The sequence below is a fragment of the Neopsephotus bourkii genome, unplaced genomic scaffold (assembly GCF_033783945.1).
Source record: "Neopsephotus bourkii isolate Nb327-2 ecotype Australia unplaced genomic scaffold, CSIRO-AGI_Nbou_v1 NB_1090, whole genome shotgun sequence".
Classification (NCBI taxonomy): domain Eukaryota; kingdom Metazoa; phylum Chordata; class Aves; order Psittaciformes; family Psittacidae; genus Neopsephotus; species Neopsephotus bourkii.
Window position 1 is genome coordinate 335,657 of NW_026901578.1, and position 23,221 is coordinate 358,877.

At 46.8% G+C, this 23,221-nt stretch overlaps 3 protein-coding genes across 3 annotated transcripts; all 3 read right to left on the bottom strand.

Annotated features, from left to right (window-relative positions):
* Nucleotides 1–405: 405 nt before the first annotated feature.
* On the bottom strand, nucleotides 406–3,830 carry LOC133217061 (keratin, type I cytoskeletal 16-like). Its single transcript, XM_061362191.1, has 8 exons — nucleotides 3,360–3,830; nucleotides 2,881–2,963; nucleotides 2,570–2,726; nucleotides 2,252–2,413; nucleotides 1,891–2,016; nucleotides 1,574–1,800; nucleotides 947–1,038; nucleotides 406–641 (listed from the first exon to the last, which is right to left on the bottom strand). Exons 1-8 carry the CDS (start codon nucleotides 3,828–3,830, stop codon nucleotides 622–624), a joined length of 1,338 nt encoding a protein of 445 aa, XP_061218175.1. The 3' UTR covers nucleotides 406–621.
* Nucleotides 3,831–9,876: 6,046 nt separating this feature from the next.
* LOC133217062 (keratin, type I cytoskeletal 13-like) lies at nucleotides 9,877–12,946 on the bottom strand. The gene is made up of 7 exons (XM_061362192.1): nucleotides 12,476–12,946; nucleotides 11,620–11,702; nucleotides 11,280–11,436; nucleotides 10,935–11,096; nucleotides 10,576–10,701; nucleotides 10,259–10,485; nucleotides 9,877–10,100 (listed from the first exon to the last, which is right to left on the bottom strand). Exons 1-7 carry the CDS (start codon nucleotides 12,944–12,946, stop codon nucleotides 9,953–9,955), a joined length of 1,374 nt encoding a protein of 457 aa, XP_061218176.1. The 3' UTR covers nucleotides 9,877–9,952.
* A 3,744-nt stretch (nucleotides 12,947–16,690) lies between these two features.
* LOC133217064 (keratin, type I cytoskeletal 9-like) lies at nucleotides 16,691–20,708 on the bottom strand. Its single transcript, XM_061362193.1, has 8 exons — nucleotides 20,603–20,708; nucleotides 20,322–20,527; nucleotides 19,546–19,628; nucleotides 18,958–19,114; nucleotides 18,233–18,394; nucleotides 17,750–17,875; nucleotides 17,311–17,522; nucleotides 16,691–17,183 (listed from the first exon to the last, which is right to left on the bottom strand). The coding sequence occupies exons 1-8, from the start codon at nucleotides 20,691–20,693 to the stop codon at nucleotides 16,772–16,774; spliced, it is 1,449 nt and encodes a 482-aa protein (XP_061218177.1). The 5' UTR covers nucleotides 20,694–20,708; the 3' UTR covers nucleotides 16,691–16,771.
* Between the last annotated feature and the right edge of the window lie 2,513 nt (nucleotides 20,709–23,221).

The window sequence follows — 23,221 nt, forward strand, 5'->3', positions numbered from 1 at the left end:
GAAAATGGTTTTGATTTGACAAAAATTGCATGAAATGCTAGGGATAATTTATCCTCGTTGTTTCAGATCAGCGGCTGAACCGGCAGATCAGGGACTTGCACAGCCCTTGCGATGATGCACTCTATGAAAAGGGGCTTTACCCATCCCTTGTTCTTCCTACAGGTGTCACTCTTGAGTTTAATGTGAATGTATTCGTTCCTCTCTGATCTTTTATCCCTACATCATCTGAGTTAGGATTCACACATTTCTTTGCAACCATCTTACATATACACCCATCCTTAATTTCTCCCTGAAGGTACATCTCATTTAAACACAATATTAATATACCAAAGAGATTGTCGGACACAGTTTTCTTTGCATTGCAGAAGAGTAAAGTTTTATTAGAGGCAGAAAGTAGATCACCAACTGCACTGCAGAGAAGTGCATGTACATACAGTGACTGCACATGAAGCACAGTGTAAAAGGAAAAAGGAGATAATTTTAGGAGAGTCCTAAAAATGATTCATCTTGACTTCATGGATAACGTGTAGGGCAGTGTTTGCTGGGCAGGGGAGCAGTGCTGCTGTGTCTGGTGCTCTGGTGGCTTCTTCCATCAGGGAAGACCAGTGCATCGGTGGTGTCTTAGTACACTCTTGACTGCCCTGTGGAATGAAAGAAGAAAGCATTACTCTGATGGGGAAATCAAGAGTCTCTTGCAGCACTGACATTTCAAATGTATCCAGTATTTAAATGTCCATCTCTGTTAGCAAAAGCCTGGGAAAGGAGCTTAGCCTATTCCTGTAACTGCAGCCAAGACACCTTAACATTAAGAGATTTGATTGTGAATGCTTTAATCCCCATTGTGATTGCAAAAGGGGTAGTACCAGCAGGAAAAGGAATGAACCACAAAATATGAAAGCCAGGGAAGCAGGGTAAATTAGGATCCTCTTTGGAACGTGTTTCTTACCTGCCTTGTCACCGGATTGCCCATGAGAGTAGGAAGTAGAATAAGAAGTGTGGGAGGACATTCCCCCTCCTTGGATAGCTCCTTGAGATGTTCTGTGCAAGGAAAGGAGTTTTAATGAAGAGAATGGTAAATACATTCTCAAAGAGCTGCTGTGACCTGATGTGTAGGTAACAGCTTGGCCTTTCCTGGACCTTGCCAATACTTCTGTATATTGTATATTCTGTTCCCTTCAGCTCTATTTTCCTAGAAAGTGGTAGAAGCAGAAATAACAAAAGACTGTAGAAATATTTCTTATCCTCTCACAGCCCAGCTGTGCTTGCCCATCTGCTTATAGGAGGCAGTACAGGACAGTCTGGGGGTCTCCTCTGAAGGAATCACTCAGCACAAAACAGGCCAAAAGGAACACATTAACTGAACATGTCACTAACTGTGCTCTGTGTTTTCCTCTGTGTTTGATGAGCTTAGTATCTTTACATTATACACATTTCAGTGCATATCCTGAGAAAATATCTGTTCTATTTAGATTTCAGCTACAGACTGGTAAAATTCTGCTCTGTCTTCTGTGAGTCCCGGTAAAGAAAAGATTGTAGTAGGGTTTATGCCCTTATTTGCAAACAGAATACATACACAATGTCCTGCTGTCCCTCCTGCAGCAGAGCCCGGTACTGAGCAATCTCCTGCTCCAGGCGGGTCTTGATGCCCAGGAGCATCTTGTACTCCTGGTTCTGACTCTCCATCTCACAGCGGATGCTGGCCAGCTCCTCCTCTACAGAGTTGATCTGCCCTTGGATCTGTTGCAGCAGGCAGCCGTAGCGAGACTCGGTTTCTGCCAGGGAGTTCTCCAGAGAGCCTTTCTGCAAGTGGGAATGCAGGGGTTGAGAACCAGAGCTGTGCCCCTGCCCGCTGGGAGGAGGGAAGGGCCCTCAGGCATCGTGCCCACGTACCGTGCTGAGCTGCGCCTGCAGCTCGATCTCCAGGTTCTGCATTTCGCGCCTCAGCTCCGTGAGCTGTTGGCTGCTTGTCTGGATGTCCTGGCTGCTCGAAGTGACCTCACGGTTGACTTCCTCGATCTGCAAGGGCCAAAGCCAAGCACAGTTTCTGGGTGAGAAAGTCCCTTCAGGGAGCAGGCTGGCTGGCTGAGGCTGGACAGCCAGGGAGACTCTCCCTTTCAGCCTGTCCTCATGGATTCATCCGAGTCATTGCTCCATAGATCCTGACATTCCACCCACCCCTGCCCCAGTCATTGCTGCCTACATCAGAGCTACGTCCATGCTCCATTGTGGGAGCAGAGTCATTGCTACATACCTTGACTTCATACCACTGTTCCACCTCTCTGCGGTTCTTGTCAATGATCTGCTCGTATTCGTTCCTCAGGTCATTCAGTATCTTGGTGAGGTCTTGTCCAGGGGCAGCATTGACCTCCACACTCACATCACCTCCAGTCTGAGACTGCAGCTGCCTCATCTCCTGCAGGGTGTGTGAAGAGAGAAGCAAAGAGGCCAGGTCATTGGTTGTGTTGGGGTCTGTGGTGAGAGCAGTGTGAAGGCACAAAGGGATGACAATCACATGAGATTAGGCTGAATTGCCTTGATATGTGACTTTGGGAACCCTGAAGAATCGTACCTCCTCATGGTTTCTCTTAAGAGCAATCAGCTCATCCTTCAGGGACTCGAGCTCGGATTCCAGGGAAGACCGAGTGCGAGTGAGATCATCCAGGATGTTTCTCAAGCCATTAATGTCAGCCTCCACAGTCTGACGGATTACCAACTCATTCTCATACCTGCACAAAAGAAAAGAAGGAGCATTACACATTCATTTCATTACCGTGTGTAGGCTTGATCACACCACCTGGGACAGGGTTTCATACCCTGCTTCCAAGAATCCCTTAACATTCATGAAATGAGCGACATGCAAGGTTCTGGAGAGGTACTCACTTCATCCTGAAGTCATCAGCTGTCATCTTGCTGTTATCGATGTCCAGAACCATTTTGTTATTCTCCACAGTGGCAGCAATGATCTACAAAGGGAAAAGATGGAGAGAAGTCTTTCTGTGTCCCAGGCTTCCAGGAGCAGAAGAAAGGAGGCCCAAAGTTTGGTAGGGTGTTGTTGAGGGTCTTGGAATTGTTTCCTGCTGTTACACAGGGCCCACAGAAATTTACGCCATGCAGCAAGAGCTGGTGTGTGCAAGGTTTTGGCTTCCCCAAACATTCTAGTGAAAGAATATATTGATAGGGAAAGAATAGAAGAACTTTTGTGCTGGGAGATGCCCACTTTTCTGGGCTTCTTCACTCTGAGTGTATAAAGAACCGTCCTTATGCAGTATCCCTGACGCTGTAATGTGTCTCATTTAAAAACAAAGCTGATTGTGAGGAAAGACCTTGGTCCTTCCAGCTGGTTACTGGTGCTGTCCTACCTGGTTCTGGAGTTGTTCAATGGTGTTGTAGTAGGAGCTGTAGTCCTTCGAAACACTGGGAGCTTGTTTCCTGTACCACTCCCGGATGTGGTGCTCCAGCTGAGCATTTTCTTCCTCCAGCCTTCGCACCTTGTCCAGGTAGGCGGCCAGGCGGTCATTGAGGTTCTGCATGGTGACCTTCTCATTGCCGCTGAGCAGGAGGTCCCCTCCGGCACCAAAGCTGCCCCCAAAGCCGCCACCAAAGCCCCCTCCCATGCAAGCCCCAAAGCCCCCAGTGAGGCTGCCTGCGCTCATGCCCCCGCCATAGACAGTGCCACAGGCTCCCCCCCCATAGCTGCCCCCGCCGACGACGGAGGAGGCGTAGCGCCTGCAGGAGACGGAGGAGCTCCGGCCGCTGCCGCCACCACAGGCCCCGCCACCGCCACCGCTGCGGTAAGAGGTGCTGGATGTTCTCTTGATGCTGCAGCTCATGGTGCGAGGAATGAGAGATCCAGTCCCAAATGCAAAGGCCGCTGCAAGCTTGATGGAGACACTGCGAGTGCAGGCTGTGTCCTCGCTGAGGGCATTTATAGGCGGCTGGGTGGGTGTCAGCTGAAGGCAGCCCAGCTTCCCAGGAGGTTTGCCAGCCCCAGTGCTCATGCCAAAAGTGATGTGCTAAGGGGAATTTCTTTTGGGGCTTGGGACAGCCCTCCCCAGAGGTATTGTGTCTGTGTGCTGATTCACCTGAAGCACACACTGTAATTTCAGGTGGGTGGCTGTGTGTTGGATTTTGTTTCAGATAGTGTGTTGCTGGCTACTTAGTGAGAGAGACTCATTTTAATGGCTCTTCTTTGTTCTTTGGAGTCATTTTTTGTCCGCAAGCAGGTGGTGAAAGCACCACCTAGTTACTCTGTTTTCATTTCAGAGTTGAGGAAATATGAACTCAGGCACCCCAAGAGTGATTCTTGTTCCATTTTGCCTCCAGTACTGCCAGTGACTGACCCTTTTAGAAATGGAATCTCTATGAATTTAGGTCCTTCTCTACAAAGAAAGCTCACCCTGGGTGCTGCCTTTCAGAATGCTTCGTGGTAAGTCTCAATGGAATAACCTCTGTCGAAGCAATGATATTTCTGTTGTCACCCAACTCTGGTAGTATCACTTCCAGGAATTAATCTCATGTCTCACACAGTGATAGGTACGCAATGATGGAGTTTTGAAGTGGTGATTTGTGTAAATTTCCCCTCACTCACAGATTATTTTACACTGAAAGAGATGTGTAGGATGGATAAGGCATCACTGGCTCTGTCCTGGGAGAGGAGAGTGAAAGGATTCCTCTTTTCCACTTAGCAAAATGGAGGCTCAGATGTTTATCAGCTTGCTCTTGAGGAAGAAGCTACCAGGCCTCTGTAAGATAAAGGACAACCCTGCTCCCCACATAAGAAAGGCACCATCTGGGTTTGAGTGTGTTTTAGCTGGAAACTAAAGGGAGCTTTTTATCTATGGAAGGCAAAAGGGTCTGGAAGCTGACTCCATTGAGGAAGCTTTGGATGGAAAAGAGAGTTTTGAGATTGACTGTGATCCACTGATGGTAGGGGGTTTACCCTCATATAGCAGAGACAGCCCCAGGACCCTTTGGATCCCCTCACCCTCTCTTGTCTCTCTGACATTGCAACTTCTGGAGGACATAAATGTTAAGCCTCTTAAGACAAGGGGCATCTTTAGATGAGAGTTAGCCTTTGATGAGAGTTCATCTCAATATTCCTAGCTGATTTCACTGTTCCTTTCTGCATTTGTGATCTCGCTTACACACAGTTTGCAGCTGTGGCTGGAGCAACATTCCCTCTCTTAGCCACAAGGATTATGAGATCTGTGATGCGTGTTGTGGCTGACTGAAGACTCGTGGAAAACCATTTACCCTCCTCCTTGATACCCCCCCCACATTTTCATAGATATGCTGAAGATAATGCAACACTTTGATCTTTATAGCTCTGATTGTTCTTCTCTTGGTAGCTCTCTGCTGATCTGCTCATCAGAACCAGTTGCTTTGCATGCGTTACTGAGCCTGAGTCATCATTATTAAAAAATAAGAATTATTTTCTCACAGGGTGTGATTCCTTAGTCATATTTTCCTCATTAGATTGTTGAAATGCACCTTTCTTCTTCCCTATGAGATGCTTATTGTTGATTGGCATTAATGCCAGAGGTGTTGATTTTATGTCTGCTGCTCGGTAGTGTTGCATCATAACATCTGACCCAACGATTTCAGAGGTTTCCCAATGCTGTCATTTCGTACCATCAGCAGTGGCCTGCCTGTTCTCTGTCCCTCTGTCCATCTCTTCTTTTTCTTCTTTGAAAAGCTGGTCTAACTTTGCTAACTGCTGTATCACAAAGACTTAGACTTCCTATTTTGTAACTCGTAGGCATTGCCATGTGTCCCGTGCATTTTTGGCTCCCCATCCTGTTGCCACAGCTCGTTGGTCTGAGATGGCTCTTGTCAGTCCATTTGGACATGCCAGTTGACTTCCTAAGACAGAGCCAAGTCTCCCAAGGTGCCATCAACAGTCCCAATCCCTGTAATGACAAAAAGTCAGAGGTTTTCTGGTGTAGAGGGATAGAGGCTCCTCAGCCCTTTGAGGAGACTGTTAGGGCTTTGAAATCATACCTGCCCCTGCAAGACTTTCTGCTCATAGTGCACCTTAAGAACATCTGTAAACGAGGAGTTTTTGTAGTGCCAGTGTTATGAAGCCTTTCCAAGTGCTGGGCTTGGCTGGGGGAGAGTTAATTCCCTTCACAGCAGCTGGCATGGGCTGTGTTTTGGATGTGTGCTGGAAACAGCCTTGATGTTTTGGTTACTGCTCAGCAGTGCTTACACAGCATCAAGGCCTCACCCCACTAGTAGGTGGGTTGGGGGGCACAGGGAGCTGGGAGGGGACACAGCCGGAACAGCTGACCCCGAGTAACCCAAGGGATATTCCAGATCATAGGGCATCATGCTCAGCATATAAAGCTGGGGGAGAAGCAGGAAGGGGGGGCATTCAGAGTGATGGTACTTGTGTTCCCAAGTAACCATTATGTGTGATGAAGCCCTGCTGTCCTGGAGATGGCTGAACACCCAGCTGCCGATGGGAAGCTCTGAAGGAATTCCTTGCTTTACACTGTAGGTAGCTTTTGCTTTACCTGTGGAACTGCCTTTATCTCAGCCCAGGAGTTTTCTCACATTTCCCCTTCTGATTCTGTCCCCATCCCAGTGGGGGGAGTGAGCGGCTGCGTGGGGCTGAGCTGCGGCTGGGTTACACCACACCACAAGTGCTGTTTACTCACTGGAGAAATTGGATGCAGATCCACTAACAGATACTTTACATTGGCAAAAGAACCAAAAGCAGTCAGTGGTCTGTGTAGAACCTGGGATGCCATTGCTGGATATGTCTTTAGTCACACAAGAGGGAGAGGAGAGCCTCAGAAACAATTACTGGTAATTAACTGTTCTACCACAAATGAGTCAACTGAGGTCTTGGTAAGAAGGGTGCTACTCCCATGAGTTTCATCAGGAGCTCCATCTGTGCCTTCCTCATCCATTGCCCGCCACCCTTCAGCATCACTGCCCTGTGCATCTCTTGGCTTTGTTCAGAGATGAGGGATTTCTGTTCTTGTCTCTTTCGTAACTCCCTGGGATGGAGCCATACCCTTGCACATGTGTAGCCCTACAGAAACTCCCATGAAGTGAGAGCTGTTTTAGTGCCACAGTCCATCTACATTGTTATCCAGTGGTCCTTCCTACCACTGAAAAAGAAAAGCTTAGAAGTGATTCCCTGGGGAAATGTAGCTCTTTCCCTATAGCAACCTTTTCCTCTTCTTCTCTCTACCTGTTAGAATATGCTGTTATTATCAGCAATGTTAACTAGTGGAATTCTAAATTCCTTCTTGCCAAAGCCCTTTCTTTTCTTTCCTGTATATCTTTTCATAATAAGCAACTGTATTGCTTTTTCTAAGCACCGTGGATGAAGTGAAGTGAGTGCCAGGAGCACACAGCGATACCAAGACACCTGACTGAGCACAGGACAAGGTTTCTGGAGGACCTGCCAGCTGCAGTGAGGTGTGCTGTGTCTCTGGCCGTTCCGTGCTATGTTCCCTGTGTTTTCCTGAGTCCAGCCGTACCCCCATGCTCAGATGGGGGTTATTGCCTCAGGAATCAGTGGCAAGGGGGGGAGAGGTGTTGCACTGTCAGCAGCAGGAGGGCTCTACCATGGGGCTAATCCTGCTGGCAGCTTTGCAGCACACCCACTTCTTCCAGTCTGAAGGGTTTGCATAGCTTTGGTCTTGCAGATTTAACTTCAGACTCTGCTTCCCAGAGACCCCGCAGCCTTCCATGGCAGTTCAGAAGGGGAGAAAGGGAGAGCAGCTCTGGTGTTCCCTGCGGCACTCTGCATGTGGAGGCTGGGCTTTGATTATCCTGATACTTCTCTGTGCTTCTGGGGAATTAGAAGGAAGTAAAATAACCTTTCAGCACTTACTTATACACACTAACTGCAGTCTAAGCGTCCATAATCCCACCTCAAAAAAGATGTCTTAAGCTGTTCTGGCTATGGTAAGTAGAGCTGAGACTTGAATGAATTCTGGCAGCCTTTGGAGATGAAAGTTGTGTTTGCATTTGCTTGACATCATTTTATTTACTGTTAAAACCTGAAATGATTTTTCCTTTCTTTGGAGAAAGGCTTTTATTCATAAGAATTCCTGAAACAGGATAAAAAAGTCAGTTTGGAAACTAAGTTTTTCAACATGAATAGAAAGTGTCTTCTTTGTGGATTCTGACCACAGACTGCAATCATGGCATAATCGCGAGTAATTGTGATTGTAATCCACATGATTATGGAAAGAAGACCTAAATAATACTCTTGCAAGTTGTTTATGATGGGAAAACTTTTCATTTCATTACCCTGACAGAACAATACCCTCAGTCTTAAATGAAACAGCAGCTACTAGATTGATAGGTAAAGGGAAGAGGCACTTGTAACTGAAGGAGACCTGGTTGGTTTTGTGTGTCTGAGGCACAGTCATAGACTGAAAAGGGTCTTCCCTGTGATCTTTAGAAAGCAAAATATGTATAAAGTATCTGTTCTAATTTAGCGTTGCCCTCTCACCTCCTATTCTATTCCATATTTTATCTTCTTAAGCAGAAAAATTACATATAGAAAATACTTTCAGCAGATTAAATGTCTCTCTCATTTCTCTAAGGCGTATCAGCCAGGTGAGTGTACTGATCAGTTCAGGTTCTTGGTATTATATTGGTATTTAGATTGAAAATTGTACCATAAACCTTAGGAATGGTTTTGTGCTTGATACTGAAGGAAGCAGGCACACTGCCTTGTGGCTGTATTGCCTAACAGAAGGTAGCAATATGTAATTCTCTGCCTAGTCCAAGGTGGAGAAATATTTGATGTCAGGAAATCCATGGGGATTGGAACAATCTACACTGAGTCACGTCTTCCCTTTGGAACTCTGGCTATGTTGAGCCGAGTAAAGCCAGAGGTTAATGGGCTCAGATGAGTCATGGTAGTGGCACTGAGCACAGTTTAGTACATTAACAGTTAATGAATCTTGAGAGAGTTTCCCTCATTGGCATTTTCTTTCTCCTTTCACTCTTCATTCCTAGTGTCTTTAGTGAACAGCAGCAGGGCAAGGGGTTGGGAAGGAATCCTTAGTGGCTATTAGAAAACAGTGTGGTAAATGGGTTGTAATTTCAGAGGAAGGAGAAGATTTCTGTCAAGAATTGATCAAGGGCCTGTAGGGAAAGGACGAGGGAGAACAGCTTTAACCTGACAAAGGGAGACTGAGGTGACATCTTGGGAAGAAGTTATTATCTGAGCACGGTGTCCATTTTTGTAGTGCAAAATAGGTTGTCCTGAGTTACAAAGGATGATTGACAGCCTGGTATGGGCTGGTGAGCTTGATAATACCCATTCAAGTTTGTTCACGTCATTTCCAGACACTGTTATTTTTGCATTGCAGAAGTAAATTTTATTAGAAGCCGTGTTGCCAGCAGAATTGCAGCCCTTAAACTAAGAAGCAAAGGCAAGTTGAGCGAGGCAAGAGGTGCAGAATAGCTGAAGGTGATGAGGCAGGGGTGCAACATCCAAAGAGCTGCAGTTGCATCAGCCATGCTGCAGAAGCAATTGATGCAGGCTCTCATGGTCCATGTCCAATGTGTCTGGTTGGAGGATGCCAGTACTGGTGCTCTTTCTCTAGCACACTCTTGCCTGTCCTGTGTAAAATCAGAGCAAATCATGGCCTTAGGGGAGATCTGATCTTTCCTGCTGAACTTAATCCTTTCACCTAACATGCTCTTTTAGCAAGAGAAGCTCAGTGGCTCGAAGCCCAGCTCTACCCTTGGAACTTTCTCAGATCTGTATTTATTTTTTTATTACAGTGAGCAAAAAACCAAACCCTATCCTGCAAAGCTTCTAATCTGTAGTTTGTATTCATTTAGGTAGTGAGAAGGGCAAGACTAACTGTATTTGAACCCCTGATTCCTCCATGACACAGCCAATGAGGTTCTCTCACTCCTGGGTCTTACCCAGCCCAAATACAAACCCTTTTTCTGACAAAACCCAATGTAGTCATTGGGGCAGATGTAACCCACTAACAAACATACCTTTACAAAGTGTTGTCTTACCTGACATGTCACCACACTGGGAATGAGAGTAGGAAGCAGAAGAATATGAATGGGAGGATTTTCCACCTCCTTGGAAAGCTGCTTGAGAGGCACTATAAAAGGAGAGAAATTAATTCATAAAAAAAAAGCCCGTAACTGATGAAAATTCAGTCAAAAAAGGTGTTGATGTAGTTCCATGGACAAGAATTCTCTATTAGTAATTAAGTACACAAAGATTTCTTCTATTCTCATTATTATATGGAATACATACACAATGTCCTGCTGTCCCTCCTGCAGCAGAGCCCGGTACTGAGCAATCTCCTGCTCCAGGCGGGTCTTGATGCCCAGGAGCATCTTGTACTCCTGGTTCTGACTCTCCATCTCACAGCGGATGCTGGCCAGCTCCTCCTCTACAGAGTTGATCTGCCCTTGGATCTGTTGCAGCAGGCAGCCGTAGCGAGATTCGGTTTCTGCCAGGGAGTTCTCCAGAGAGCCTTTCTGCAAGTGGGAATGCAGGGGTTGAGGACCAGAGCTGTGCCCCTGCCCGCTGGGAGGAGGGAAGGGCCCTCAGGCATCGTGCCCACGTACCGTGCTGAGCTGTGCCTGCAGCTCGATCTCCAGGTTCTGCATTTCACGCTTCAGCTCCGTGAGCTGATGGCTGCTTGTCTGGATGTCCTGGCTGCTCGAGGTGACCTGGCGGTTGACTTCCTCAATCTGCAAGGGCCAAAGCCAAGCAGAGTTTCTGGGTGAGAAAGTCCCTTCAGGGAGCAGGCTGGCTGGCTGAGGCTGGACAGCCAGGGAGCCTCTCCCTTTCAGCCTGTCCTCATGGATTCATCCGAGTCATTGCTCCATAGATCCTGACATTCCACCCACCCCTGCCCCAGTCATTGCTGCCTACATCAGAGCTACGTCCATGCTCCATTGTGGGAGCAGTCATTGCTACATACCTTGACTTCATACCACTGTTCCACCTCTCTGCGGTTCTTGTCAATGATCTGCTCGTATTCGTTCCTCAGGTCATTGAGTACCTTGGTGAGGTCTTGTCCAGGGGCAGCATTGACCTCCACACTCACATCACCTCCAGTCTGAGACTGCAGCTGCCTCATCTCCTGCAGAGTGTGTGAAGAGAGAAGCAAAGAGGCCAGGTCATTGGTTGTGTTGGGGTCTGTGTTGAGAGCAGTGTGAAGGCACAAAGGGATGACAATCACATGAGATTAGGCTGAATTGCCTTTGGGAACCCTAAAGAATAACAGGACTATGTCTTGGACACACTATTCATCATTGAATCGTACCTCCTCATGGTTTCTCTTAAGAGCAATCAGCTCATCCTTCAGGGACTCGAGCTCGGATTCCAGGGAAGATCTAACCAGAGTCAGGTCATCCAGAAGATTTCTCAAGCCATTGATGTCAGCCTCCACAGTCTGACGGATGACCAACTCATTCTCATACCTTTATCACAGACAAGAGAGACAGAGAAAAGGAGAAATGAGAATATGACTGTCAGTGCCATACATCTTTCCAGGATCGGTATCCCAATAAAACATGAAGACTCAGTAACACCACATAGGGAAGTGCTGCCTAAAGTTATGAGCAGGATTTGAAAGACATGCAAGGTTCTGGAGAGGTACTCACTTCATCCTGAAGTCATCAGCCGTCATCTTGCTGTTATCGATGTCCAGAAGCATTCTGTTATTTTCCACTGTAGCAGCAATGATCTACAAAAGGGGAAGGTGAAGAGAAGTCTTTCTGCATTCCAGGCAGCCAGAAGAAGAAAGAAGAAACAAAGGTTTGGCAGGGTGTTGTTGAGGGTCTTGGAATTGTTTCCTGCAGTAATGCAGAGGCCATGTGAGAGGGAAACACCTCAGAGTTACTTTTCAAGGACACTTGGGCTATCACAGACCGACCTTCTGAATCCCTACTCTTTGCTTCTCAAGTTAGAGAAATGTCCCAAGGAGTGTATTGAAGCCTTTTGCTGCAGTGTGCTTCTTCATGATCTGTTTAACCTGATTTCCTGGTACTGGTGTAACCTCACTGTAAAGACAGCCTGGGTCCTTCCATCGAGTAGACATAGGAATGTACAGAGACAAAGGGAGTTCAGATCTTGCAGTCCAGGTGATTTGGCTTTGTGTTCCATCCAGCTGAGGTGGGTGGGAGCAGGTGGAAGAACTGGAAACCACACACGCCTGGTTTGGAGCTACCTCTGCAATGTGGGGTTTTAGTTCTGTGCGCCAACAGGTCCGGGCCTGGTGGAGCACTTGGTGCCTTGGGCTGGCTGACCTCAGAGCACATCCCCTTTGCTCATGTGGGGGTTCACTGGCCCAAGAGGTGAGAGGCACAGCTCAGCAGCTCCCTGCCTGAAGCAGCACCAGGAAAGCCACCCAGTAGCTCCCTTCCAGCCCTTTGGAGCTATTGCCAGAAGGCAGGAGGAGGGCTTACAATGGAGAAGAGCATATGGGAGATGGAGCCCCATTAGTTAGGGCTATCCTACCTGGTTCTGGAGTTGTTCAATGGTCTGGTAGTAAGAGCTGTAGTCCTTCGAAACACTGGGAGCTTGTTTCCTGTACCACTCCCGGATGTGGTGCTCCAGCTGAGCATTTTCCTCCTCCAGCCTTCGCACCTTGTCCAGGTAGGCGGCCAGGCGGTCATTGAGGTTCTGCATGGTGACCTTCTCATTGCCATTGAGCAGGAGGTCCCCTCCGGCACCAAAGCCTCCCGCAAAGCCGCCACCAAAGCCCCCTCCCATGCAAGCCCCAAAGCCCCCAGTGAGGCTGCCTGCGCTCATGCCCCCGCCATAGACAGTGCCACAGGCTCCCCCCCCATAGCTGCCCCCACCGACGACGGAGGAGGCGTAGCGCCTGCAGGAGACGGAGGAGCTCCGGCCGCTGCCGCCACCACAGGCCCCGCCACCGCCGCCGCTGCGGTAAGAGGTGCTGGATGTTCTCTTGATGCTGCAGCTCATGGTGCAAGGAATGGGAGATCCAGTCCCAAATGCAAAGGCCGCTGCAAGGTTGATGGAGACACTGCGAGTGCAGGCTGTGTCCTCGCTGAGGGCATTTATAGGCGGCTGGGTGGGTGTCAGCTGAAGGCAGCCCAGCTTCCCAGGAGGTTTGCCAGCCCCAGTGCTCATGCCAAAAGTGATGTGCTAATGAAATTTTGTCTGAGGTAAGGCAAACGCATTACCCTTCTGTTCAAGTATGTCTGTTGATTCACACAAAGCATGCACTATAATTCATGTGGGTGGCTCTTGGATATTTTGTTGGATAATATAATATCTCACAGCTTCTATTAATCTGGCAATATATCGCCAGTAACTGGAGTTAATGACGGCTCCACCTTGGTCTGTCTCCTGCAGTCTTCTGGGTGGCGAAATTCCGTGTTTCAGCCCTTGTCTTCCTCCTGTGATCACAGACGATGATTTGTACAACCAGCAGCCCAAGGGGCTCTACACTCCTTTATTTATTCACCACTTATACTGGCTATTTGGAAATCTACTGTGATTAATGAGATAAATTATTAGCTTTGAAAAGTGCATTCCATGTCTGTTACAGACTAGAACCTCACACCAAACGTTTTACTCTCTTGTCACCTTCGGTATTTCGGAAGGTCCTGCTGGTATCTGGTAGAGGATGGTGACTGCAGTCACTTTGTTGATGAAGAAAACTGGGTGACAGCCACAAAATTAGTACTTAGCAAGGGAAAATGTATTTGACCTTTTCCTATCAAACAGCTATTTATTTTATTTTAGTGGTTTTAAATGGGCCCAGAGGAAATTTACTGGAGAAATCTTTGAAATTTCCTTTCTCATAATATATTAAAAATAGACATTTATTGGAATATGTCCTTGAATTATAGAATGCAGTTAAAAAGTAAGTTTGATTCAAAGATACAGTGACAAAGATTAGATCTGGGAAAATATAATCATTATCTGAGTTGTTCCAGTGACTTGTTCCATCACTGTACCGTGAGAGAGTGTCTTGCAACACACAGCAGAGGAAGAAGCAGTTGTGTATTTTTTTCCACTGCCTGTGCAGTGTGGGATGGTCACTGAGCCACCTTTTCCATCCTTACCAAAGAAGCACCTATGGAACTGAGAAAAGGCTCAACAGAAACGAGCTCGGGTTTCCAGCTGTGAGCGCAGCACTGGCACTGTAACTCCTGCAGAAGAGCCGCTGGCTGGCACAAAGGAAGCACAAGGAGGGATCTGCTGTAAATGACCACCTCAAAATCAGCTTATCCACGGAATGAATTCAATGTAAAAGCACTTTAGGAAGTACTTCCGTATTACAGGGGAAGAAATAAACTCATTAAAATTATCAAAGAAGAGTGAGGAGGGACTGAGTCACTTCACACCTGAAGGGATGAACCGGAGGAGGGAGCAGGATGGTCTAAATCTGAAGACAGCACTGCCTGGATGTGCTGCTCTGGGGTGACCCTGACAGACACCCCAAACTGCTCGATCGCTCCCCTCCTCGGCTGGACAGGGGACAGAAATATAACAAAAGGCTTGTGGCTGAGATAAGGAGAGGGAGGGATCACTCATCAGTTACTGTCATGGGCAAAGCAGACCTAGCTCACCAAGGGGGTGCCGGGGAATCTCTGCTCTGGTGCCTGGAGCACTTCTTTCCCTCCTCCTTCACGTACCTTGGGCCCTGCAGGGCTGTTACTCTCACACATTCTCACTCCTTTTTCTGCTGCTAGTGCACAGTTTTTCCCTTTCTTAAATACCTTATCCCGGAGGTGCTACCACCATCACTGATGAGCTCAGCCTTGGCCAGCAGTGGCTCTGTCTTGGAGCCTGCTGCATTGGCTCTGTTGGACATGGGGGAAGCTTCTGGCAGCTTCTCACACAAGTGACCCCTATAGCCCCCCACTGCCAAACCCTTGCTTTGCAAACCCAGTACAGTGCCCTGTGGATGTAAAAAGAGCTGGGGCTGAAGTCCTGAACAGGAGCACCTCTAGGTTGTGCTTTGCTCTTGCCATGTACTGGCTGCCACTCAGCTTCTCCAGCACCCACTGGACCAGGCACCAAGGAACTGCTTACAGACAAGGCTCCTGCTCCCACCAGTCCTCTGATGCATGCTTTTAATTCTCATACCAGTGACTTCCTCCTGAAAACCCTTCATTCCCTCTAAGCGGATCTCTCCCTAGTTGCTGTCTCTATTCTGCCCCTTTCTGAACTTCACTGTATGGTCTGTAGCACTTGGTGCCTGTGGGGCAGCAGGGTATTTACAAGACAGGAAAACAAATCCTCTTTAAAGGTTAAAGTGTAGATTGACATCTGTAGAGGTAGTTGTAATGTACAAGGTGCATGAGGTAACAACATAGTACCCTCTAGAGGGCTCCAGCATGGCACAGGTGGGTACTTTCACATCGCATTTACTGTGAGCATCCTCCCTCTCCAGATGATGGATCCAAGGATCCAAATGTCCAAGGATTTAAACCAAAGAACTAGAAATCACCATTAGAGGGGTCTCATTCTTCCTATTGTGTGTCACTGGAAGTATTTGTCACTGTTTAACTTTTATGTTAATTTGCTTCATAGCACAGATCTTCCTATATCCAGAAGTAAATACTTTCCCATGTAATTCATTTGCACAGGTAGGAAGCACAGATTGCTGTTAGCATTAGTGTTTTATGGAGGAGAATTTTGTAAAGATCCTGTAAATCATATTTCCTTTAATTTTTTTCTTTGTCTGTTCAAAGCCAGAGCGGTAGTTCGTGCATTTCCAGTTTAAACCAGCGTGGGTTAAACTGAAACATGCATTTTACAGTTGTCATCTGTAACCATTCCTGTTTCTTTGTGTCAGGCCTGGGTGGGCACTGGTTTGATATTAGCACCCGTGTAGTGCTGTGCTAAGTTCTGCAGCCTGTGGCTCAACTGTCACTGAGCTTAGAGCTCAGCTACACAAGAGTATCTGGCATATAGCTGAAAGGCAAAGGCACAGCTCAGGATGCTCCGAGAAGATTAGGATCTGCCCTACATGCCTAAAAATTATGCTTTAACTCTAAATTTCATTAGCAACTATTGTATCACCAGCTTTTCTACCTAGAGGCATGTACTGCTGTGGCTTTGTCTTCTCTGTTTAAGTGCTTACAACCACAGATGGAAGAAAACCTGCACACAGGATTTGGTTGCATCAGACAGAAATGAAGTTTTATTAGCGACATTTTCCTCATACAGAGCAAGCCAAGTAACAACCAGGTTGAGGATGCAAAGTGGGTAGCTCAGGAGACAGTGATGGAAGCCACCAAAGTTCTGGGCTGAAGCAGCACGCAGCATGTGGGGCAGGAGGTTGAGCAGCCCTTCTGGGTAGCTCTGATGGGCCTTTTTGGATAGATGGCATCAGCAAGGCTGAGGGACTGTGAAGAGCATCTCTGTTTCTTCAGGAGCAAGGGGATTGTAGAGGATTTGAGCCAATTCCGGTTTGAAAGGTGTTGCACTGTAGGATCCTCGAGGTATATTCTTAGTCAAAAGATTTTCTTCCATACCCTGTTTGGAAACAAAGCAGTCATTAACTTATGCAATGCTGGTACTAACTCTGAGGCACCAGTATCTACCAGACAGAAAAGAAGCTTGGTGGTGGGATAGGTGACCATAAGCATTTTGAAAGCATAAAGGATAAACCTCAGTGCGGTACGATAGCTGGTGTCACCCACAAAACTGAATAGTCATTGAATGTGGGTTTCTTAAGTGGCATTGATCCTTTGCACACAAGTAGGGAAGAACTGTTAATAGAAGTAAATCTAACACTTCCCCAGAATGCCAGTTTATCCTTGGCACTGTTCACCTCCAGAACAGTCTGTTGATAGAGTGCATGGACCAGTGAGGACAGGACTGAGAGAACAGCGTGCAGGTACAACAGCTCTCACCTTGGCTTTCACCGCCACTCCTGCAGGACTGAGACTGGGAAGATGAAGAGTAGGAGTGGGAACTGCTGACGCCTCCAGAGATCCTTCCTCCTCCTCCTCCTCCTCCAATGCTACTGCATCCACCGCCGCTTCCCCCTCCTATTCCTCCACTTCCTCCTCCTGATCCTCCTCCCATTCCTCCTCCCATTCCGCCGCCACTCATGCTACCACCACCTCCATATCCACCACTCATGCTACCACATCCTCCTCTTCCTCCTCCTCCAGAATAGCCACCGCCTCCTATTCTACCACCTCCCATTCCTCCTCCTATTCCTCCTGCTGGGATTCTGCAGAGAGAAAGAAAGGAGAAAAAAAGTTAATCATCAAATGCATTGTCTCTGTGACTGATCCACCAGCCCAGGGTTCACACAATTCTGTGCTCTTTTCCAGTTTACATACACAATGTCCTGCTGCCCCTCCTCCAGCAGAGCCCGGTACTGAGCAATCTCCTGCTCCAGGCGGGTCTTGATGCCCAGGAGCATCTTGTACTCTTCGTTCTGACTCTCCATCTCACAGCGGATGCTGGCCAGCTCCTCCTCCAAGGGACCAATCATCCCCTGGATCTGCTGCAGCTGCATGTTGTAACGACGTTCCGTGTCTTCCAGGTTGGACTGCAAAGAGTCCACCTGCAAAGGGAAAGCACAGGATGGTGTTTATGGGAATGTAGCACGTTCAACTCCCTTTTGTGAAAAACTGGTGATCACCACAAACCAGACAAAAAGCCTGTCTCTGAAGATAAGTGATCTGGATTCCCATTCTCTAAAGGTGGAGTGCTAAGTGTAACCACTCTTTCATTCTGGTGATGCATGCAGCCTGTCTCACCAGTGCAACAGAAGCAGCTGTCTTCACTTACCATGCTGATCTGCGACTGCAGCTCAATTTCCAGGCTCTGATATTCACGTCTCAGCTCAGAGATCTGTTGGTTGCTTGATTGTATCTCCTGGCCACTTGAGTGGACTTGTTGGTTAACTTCTTCCATCTGAAAAATTCACATACATAATTGAGGCTGGCTTGATAATAAGAAAACATTGGGGGAGGTATCATGAAACACTGAGAAAGCAACTAACAAGAATAAAGAGAGGTGTATCGTAGACTGGTGGTGTGTGTTTCCCACATGCCACTCTGCTAACTTAACTCTTTGTAATTCACACAGGCATTCCCTATGCTTTACCACATAACCTCTATACTCCAGAACTGGTCTGCTCCAGTAAACTGCTTAAAGTCATTTCCAGTTAATGTCCTTTAAATAATAGGTGATAAATTGTCTTTCCTCTGCTGGATAGAAATAGGTTCAGGTCTTTGTGAAAGATGTAGTAACCAACTCCTTGTGCTTTACCTTGGTTTCATACCAGCTTTCCACCTCTCTTCGGTTGTTCTCAATGAGTCGTTCATATTCGCTACGCATTTCATTCAGTTTTTCCATCAGGTTGATGCCAGGAGTAGCATTGACTTCCACACTGACATCCCCACCAGTCTGTGTCTGCAGACCCTTTATTTCCTGGGAAAAAGAAAACACAAAAGGTAAAGAGCAGGAGAAATGTCATGGCTTCAAGTAAAGGAAAAGAAAGGGACACAAATCCTCACACAGCCACGTTGCTTCTGCAAAGGGGCCTCATCAGGAAAAGGAACAATTCTGCCATTCCTAAGGCAAACTTTGCAGTGCACAGCAGCCAGGCACCTTGTACACATTGACCCGGACATGCACAAGGAATTCTGTGCAGCATACTTTTTGTGAAAATCCTATGTATTTTTCTTCTGAATGGGAAATATCCCTTCAGGTTGTATCAATATTTCCTTTTGTCTCCTCCATATATTCTCTCCAATTTTCCTTCCATGACTTCAGCAATAAAACTGTACTTTGCACTGGAGCTGTTCATTTCTCTGGCCTCATTGTGCCCATGATGGCCCACGTGTCTTATTACAGTGGCTTTGGGCAGCTGTGGGTGCTGCATGCTCCTGAGAATCAAAGCCAGGTTGTGTCTACTTGAAGCCAAAATCTTGTTACTGCTGGTGGAAGAAACCCCCCAGTGTTTTGTTGTTTTAAAGGGTGGAGAAACTTACCTCTTCATGGTTCCTCTTGAGATAGATCAGTTCCTCTTTGAGGGATTCAAACTGTGTCTCCAAGTCAGACCTGGCTAGAGTCAGCTGATCCAGAAGTGGGCGTAAGCCATTGATATCACTTGCCACACTCTGGTGGAGAGTATATTCCGTTTCATACCTGAACAATAGACAAGAGAGACCATCAAAGTGCTGCCAGACCTCTTTGGTTGTGGATTGATTATGAAGAGTTCCCATCAGTACATCTTTGGTCTTTAACCCCTTGCTCAGTTCTTAAAAGAAAGGTCCTTATTCTCTTTTCATCTTTAATATGTTTGTTTGCTTTCAGTAGAATTTATGTCAATGAGATCTATATGATGAGGATTGTGCTTATAAATCTGCATGTAAGGATGGAGAAACTTAGAATGCAGTCCTGGAAATGGCACCTTTAGTCTCTTGTCTGGAGAAAAATATTAATGAGAAGCTAAACAAGTCATTCTGAGCATGCTTTCCCCATCAATTCTCTGTTCTGTCCCTGGAGCCAAGGGGCTGTAGCATCTACAAAGACAATATGAAAGTGGGGGGATAAAGGGAAGGGAAGGAAAGGCTCACTTCAGTCTGAAGTCATCCACAGTCATTCTGGTGTTGTCGATGTCAAGGAGGATCTTGTTAAGGTCCACATTTGCACCAACAATCTGAAAGGGAGAGGGCAGATGGATTCAGTCAGTTGTCTTTTCAGTCTGACACACAGATAGAGGGAAGAAATTCCTTTGTAGAAATACAGCTCAGAATATCTTTATGGCAATGTCAAACCTGACTAATGCTGCAGGAGCCATGTATACAGAGTTTATTGCTTCCACTTAAAAGAAAGAGCCTTTGCTGTCAATTTTGGTTTACAAATATCCATTTAAAATACCTTTTTGAAAAGGACAGCCAAATAAATCCCCTGTATAAAACAGTGGGAAAACAGAATTACCATTACATTTGGCAACAACCATGTCATCTAGGATATATGGGACTCTTAGATGGCTGAGGGCTAGAGTTAGACTAATGCACATAGAATCATAGAATCACATAATAGTTTGGGTTGGAAGGGACCTTAAACAATAGCATTGAGGAGAGCACTGGACAGGCCCCATGATGGGCGCTGACCCACGATGGGTGCTCAAGTAAAGATCTGCTGTGTCACCAAACCACGCTGCCTGCACCGAATACAGGTGTGCCAGGATCCCCGTGTCACCATGACAGAATAAAACCAGGAGCCGGGTTTGTCACCACCCCAGCCTGCTTCCCACTAGCACAAAGGAGGGGACGTACTGCTCCAAACAGCAGGAGAAAAGTGCTGTTCTAATGAGGATCTGCTCAAAGTTAGTCACATTCCATCCTACCTGGTTCTGCAGTTCTTCAATGGTTCTGTAGTATTGGCTGTAGTCCCTGGCACTAGTGGGACCTTGATTCTTGTACCACTCCCTGATCAGTTGTTCAAGTTGGGAATTTTCTTCCTCCAAACGTCGCACTTTATCCATATAAGAAGCCAGGCGATCATTGAGGTTCTGCATGGTCAGCTTCTCATTCGTGGACAGCAAGCCACCATCTTCACCAAACCCCATTCCACCGAAACTACTTCCTCCATAGCCACCACTTCCAAAGCTGCCACCACCAAAGCCACCGCTACCCCCAAAGCCACTAAATCCACCTCCACTATATCCACCGCCTCCAAAGCTACCTCCACCGAGGCCACCTCCATAACCACCTCCCATTCCCCCAAAACTACCCCCACCTGATCCAAATCCTCCTCCCATACTTCCACAGCTCATTCCTCCTCCATAACTACCACCACTTATTCTCCCAGCATAGCTACTGCGGCTAATCCTTCCACAACTGCCACTGCTGAAGCCCCCTCCATAGCTGCTCCTGGAAACTCCTCCACCAAAGCTTCTCCCAGAAAAGCCTCCACCTCCTCCAGAAGAGGTGTATTTTCTAGAGGACACTGAGGAGTATCCACCAGACCTCCTCATTCCACAGCTGCTACCTCCTCCACCACCTCCACCACCACCACCACCTCCACTGCTAATTCTAGTGGTACTAGTCGAGGACTTAGTGCCACAGCTCATAGTGCCAGCAGGTGAGTCTGACCGCAATCCCAAGTGGAGGTGCACAGCCTGATAAGAGTCAGGACTGTAAATTTTCATCCCCAGCTCTCTCTATTTATATTTTTGACAGTGGGTGTCACCATCAGGGTGTTTCCTTCTCCCAGGGCATTTACCAACCTTGTTGTTTGTGCCAAGAATAATTTGCTGAACACTATTTTTGTGCTGATATCTCACGCAATCTGGCCCATTGCTGGGTTCAGGTGTTTGGTTAGGACCGAACATCTCACTTCTCTCGGGTGGCATTCTCATGGCATGGTCTCCAGAATGGGTTGCCTGTTGCCTCAAGCAGCCTGGATCTGCTTTAGGATGGAAAAGCCACTTTATACCGGATCCTGTTGAAGCTAATGGGAGACAATGTGTACTTCATGGACCTATACAGAGGGAGGGTTTGTTCTCAGTTCTCCCCTAAATGAAAGATGAAGCTCAAATCTCTCATGTTAGACTGTGCATTATTTGTTCCATTATTAATCTACTTTAATTGCTGAGGTTTTTGCAGCTCCTCTTGTCTTGTTGTTCTCTTTTGCTCCTTCATATTTTGTGCATTTAAGATGTACTCTGCTTCTTTTTCTCACTATACATGATAGAGTAAGAGCTTTCATACTAGGAGCATGTAACTTGTTTGTTTTGCTTCTCCAATATGTGTATCCCTGCCATCACTTAGACAACGTATTTATTGACATGAGAAGTCTGTTTCAAGCAGTGCAGTGGGATTCTTATTTAAAAATCAAAATCATAGAATCATAGAATAGTTAGGGTTGGAAAGGACCTTAAGATCATCAAGTTCCAACCCCCCTGCCATGGGCAGGGACACCTCGCTCTAAACCATATCACCCAAGGCCTCGTCCTGTGTGAAGGAAGTGATGGCACAGCTCACCTGGGATTTATAGGTTGATAGCCAAGTCCTAGAAATCAAAGAGGAAAAAAAAGGCTTTTCTTCATCAAAGAGCTGGGATCTAAATTAGTAAGAAGGTTACGGATACTTGAATTGTATTATAATGACAATTAGAGCACAATTAGGAGCTGAATTAATGCAGACAATGACCTATAAACTGCTGCGTAGGAAGTCCTTTTATGGTTGAATATAAAACTGCTCATTTTCCCTGCTGTTACTGTGTCATATATGACAAGTGATAGAGTAATTATATAGAATGCTCTTAATGCAGAGATCCTTGAGACTCTAAAATAGCCATCAGAGAGACAAGTTGAAAGGCTTTTGCAGTAGTCAACTGAAATCTGTTGAGACCACAAAAGAAATTCAACCGTACTTCAGTCTTGCACTGATGCACAGAGTGGACTGGGGAGTGGTTTTTATCCTCATCTTTGTCCTGGGCATAAAGAAAATATTTCGGTTCAAATAGTAGATTGAGCTGAGCTCTTAGGCAGAAGCTCTTCCCTGTGAGGGTGCTGAGGCGCTGGCACAGGGTGCCCAGAGAAGCTGTGGCTGCCCCATCCCTGGCAATGCTCAAGGCCAGGTTGGACACGGGCTTGGAGCAAGCTGCTCCAGTGGAAGGGGTCCTTGCCCGTGGCAGGGGTTGGGACTGGGTGAGCTTTGAGGTCCCTTCCAACACAAACGAGTCTGGGATTTGATGAAATGCAGAATCTTCTTTCCTCAGCACCCACTTAGCTCTGTTCTTACACTGCAGGCTTGTACGAGAGATTTCCATCATGTTTTAATACAGTAGAGACTTGATTCATGCAAACAGCCTGTTCCCACCAACTCATTGGAGACAACAACAAAACCCTCAGCACCCGTGGACTTGCTGTAGAGGGATCCAAACTGTTACAGTGTGCTTAGGCAGAAGTGTACATGTTTCCAGTGACAGCTTTGTTTCATTACTGATCCTCTGATGACTGTAAGGTATTTATGATATTTAGCAGTCTCCCCCTAATGTTAATAAATCTCCCCCTGAACCTCAGGTGCAGGGAACAAAGAAGCACCCACCTGAGGAGCTCATCACTTCTCTGCTGCCCTTTTCTCAGCATCTTCAAAAAGGCCAAGGCCACCCTGATTTGGAAGTTGACTGTGTTGCTGCAGGTTTTTTACATGCTGCTGTCAGTCTCCATGTGCAAGATTCTTTCGGAAACTAAATTTCTGCCTCTTAATTTCTGGTCTTTTTTATGTTTAAATTCAGGAT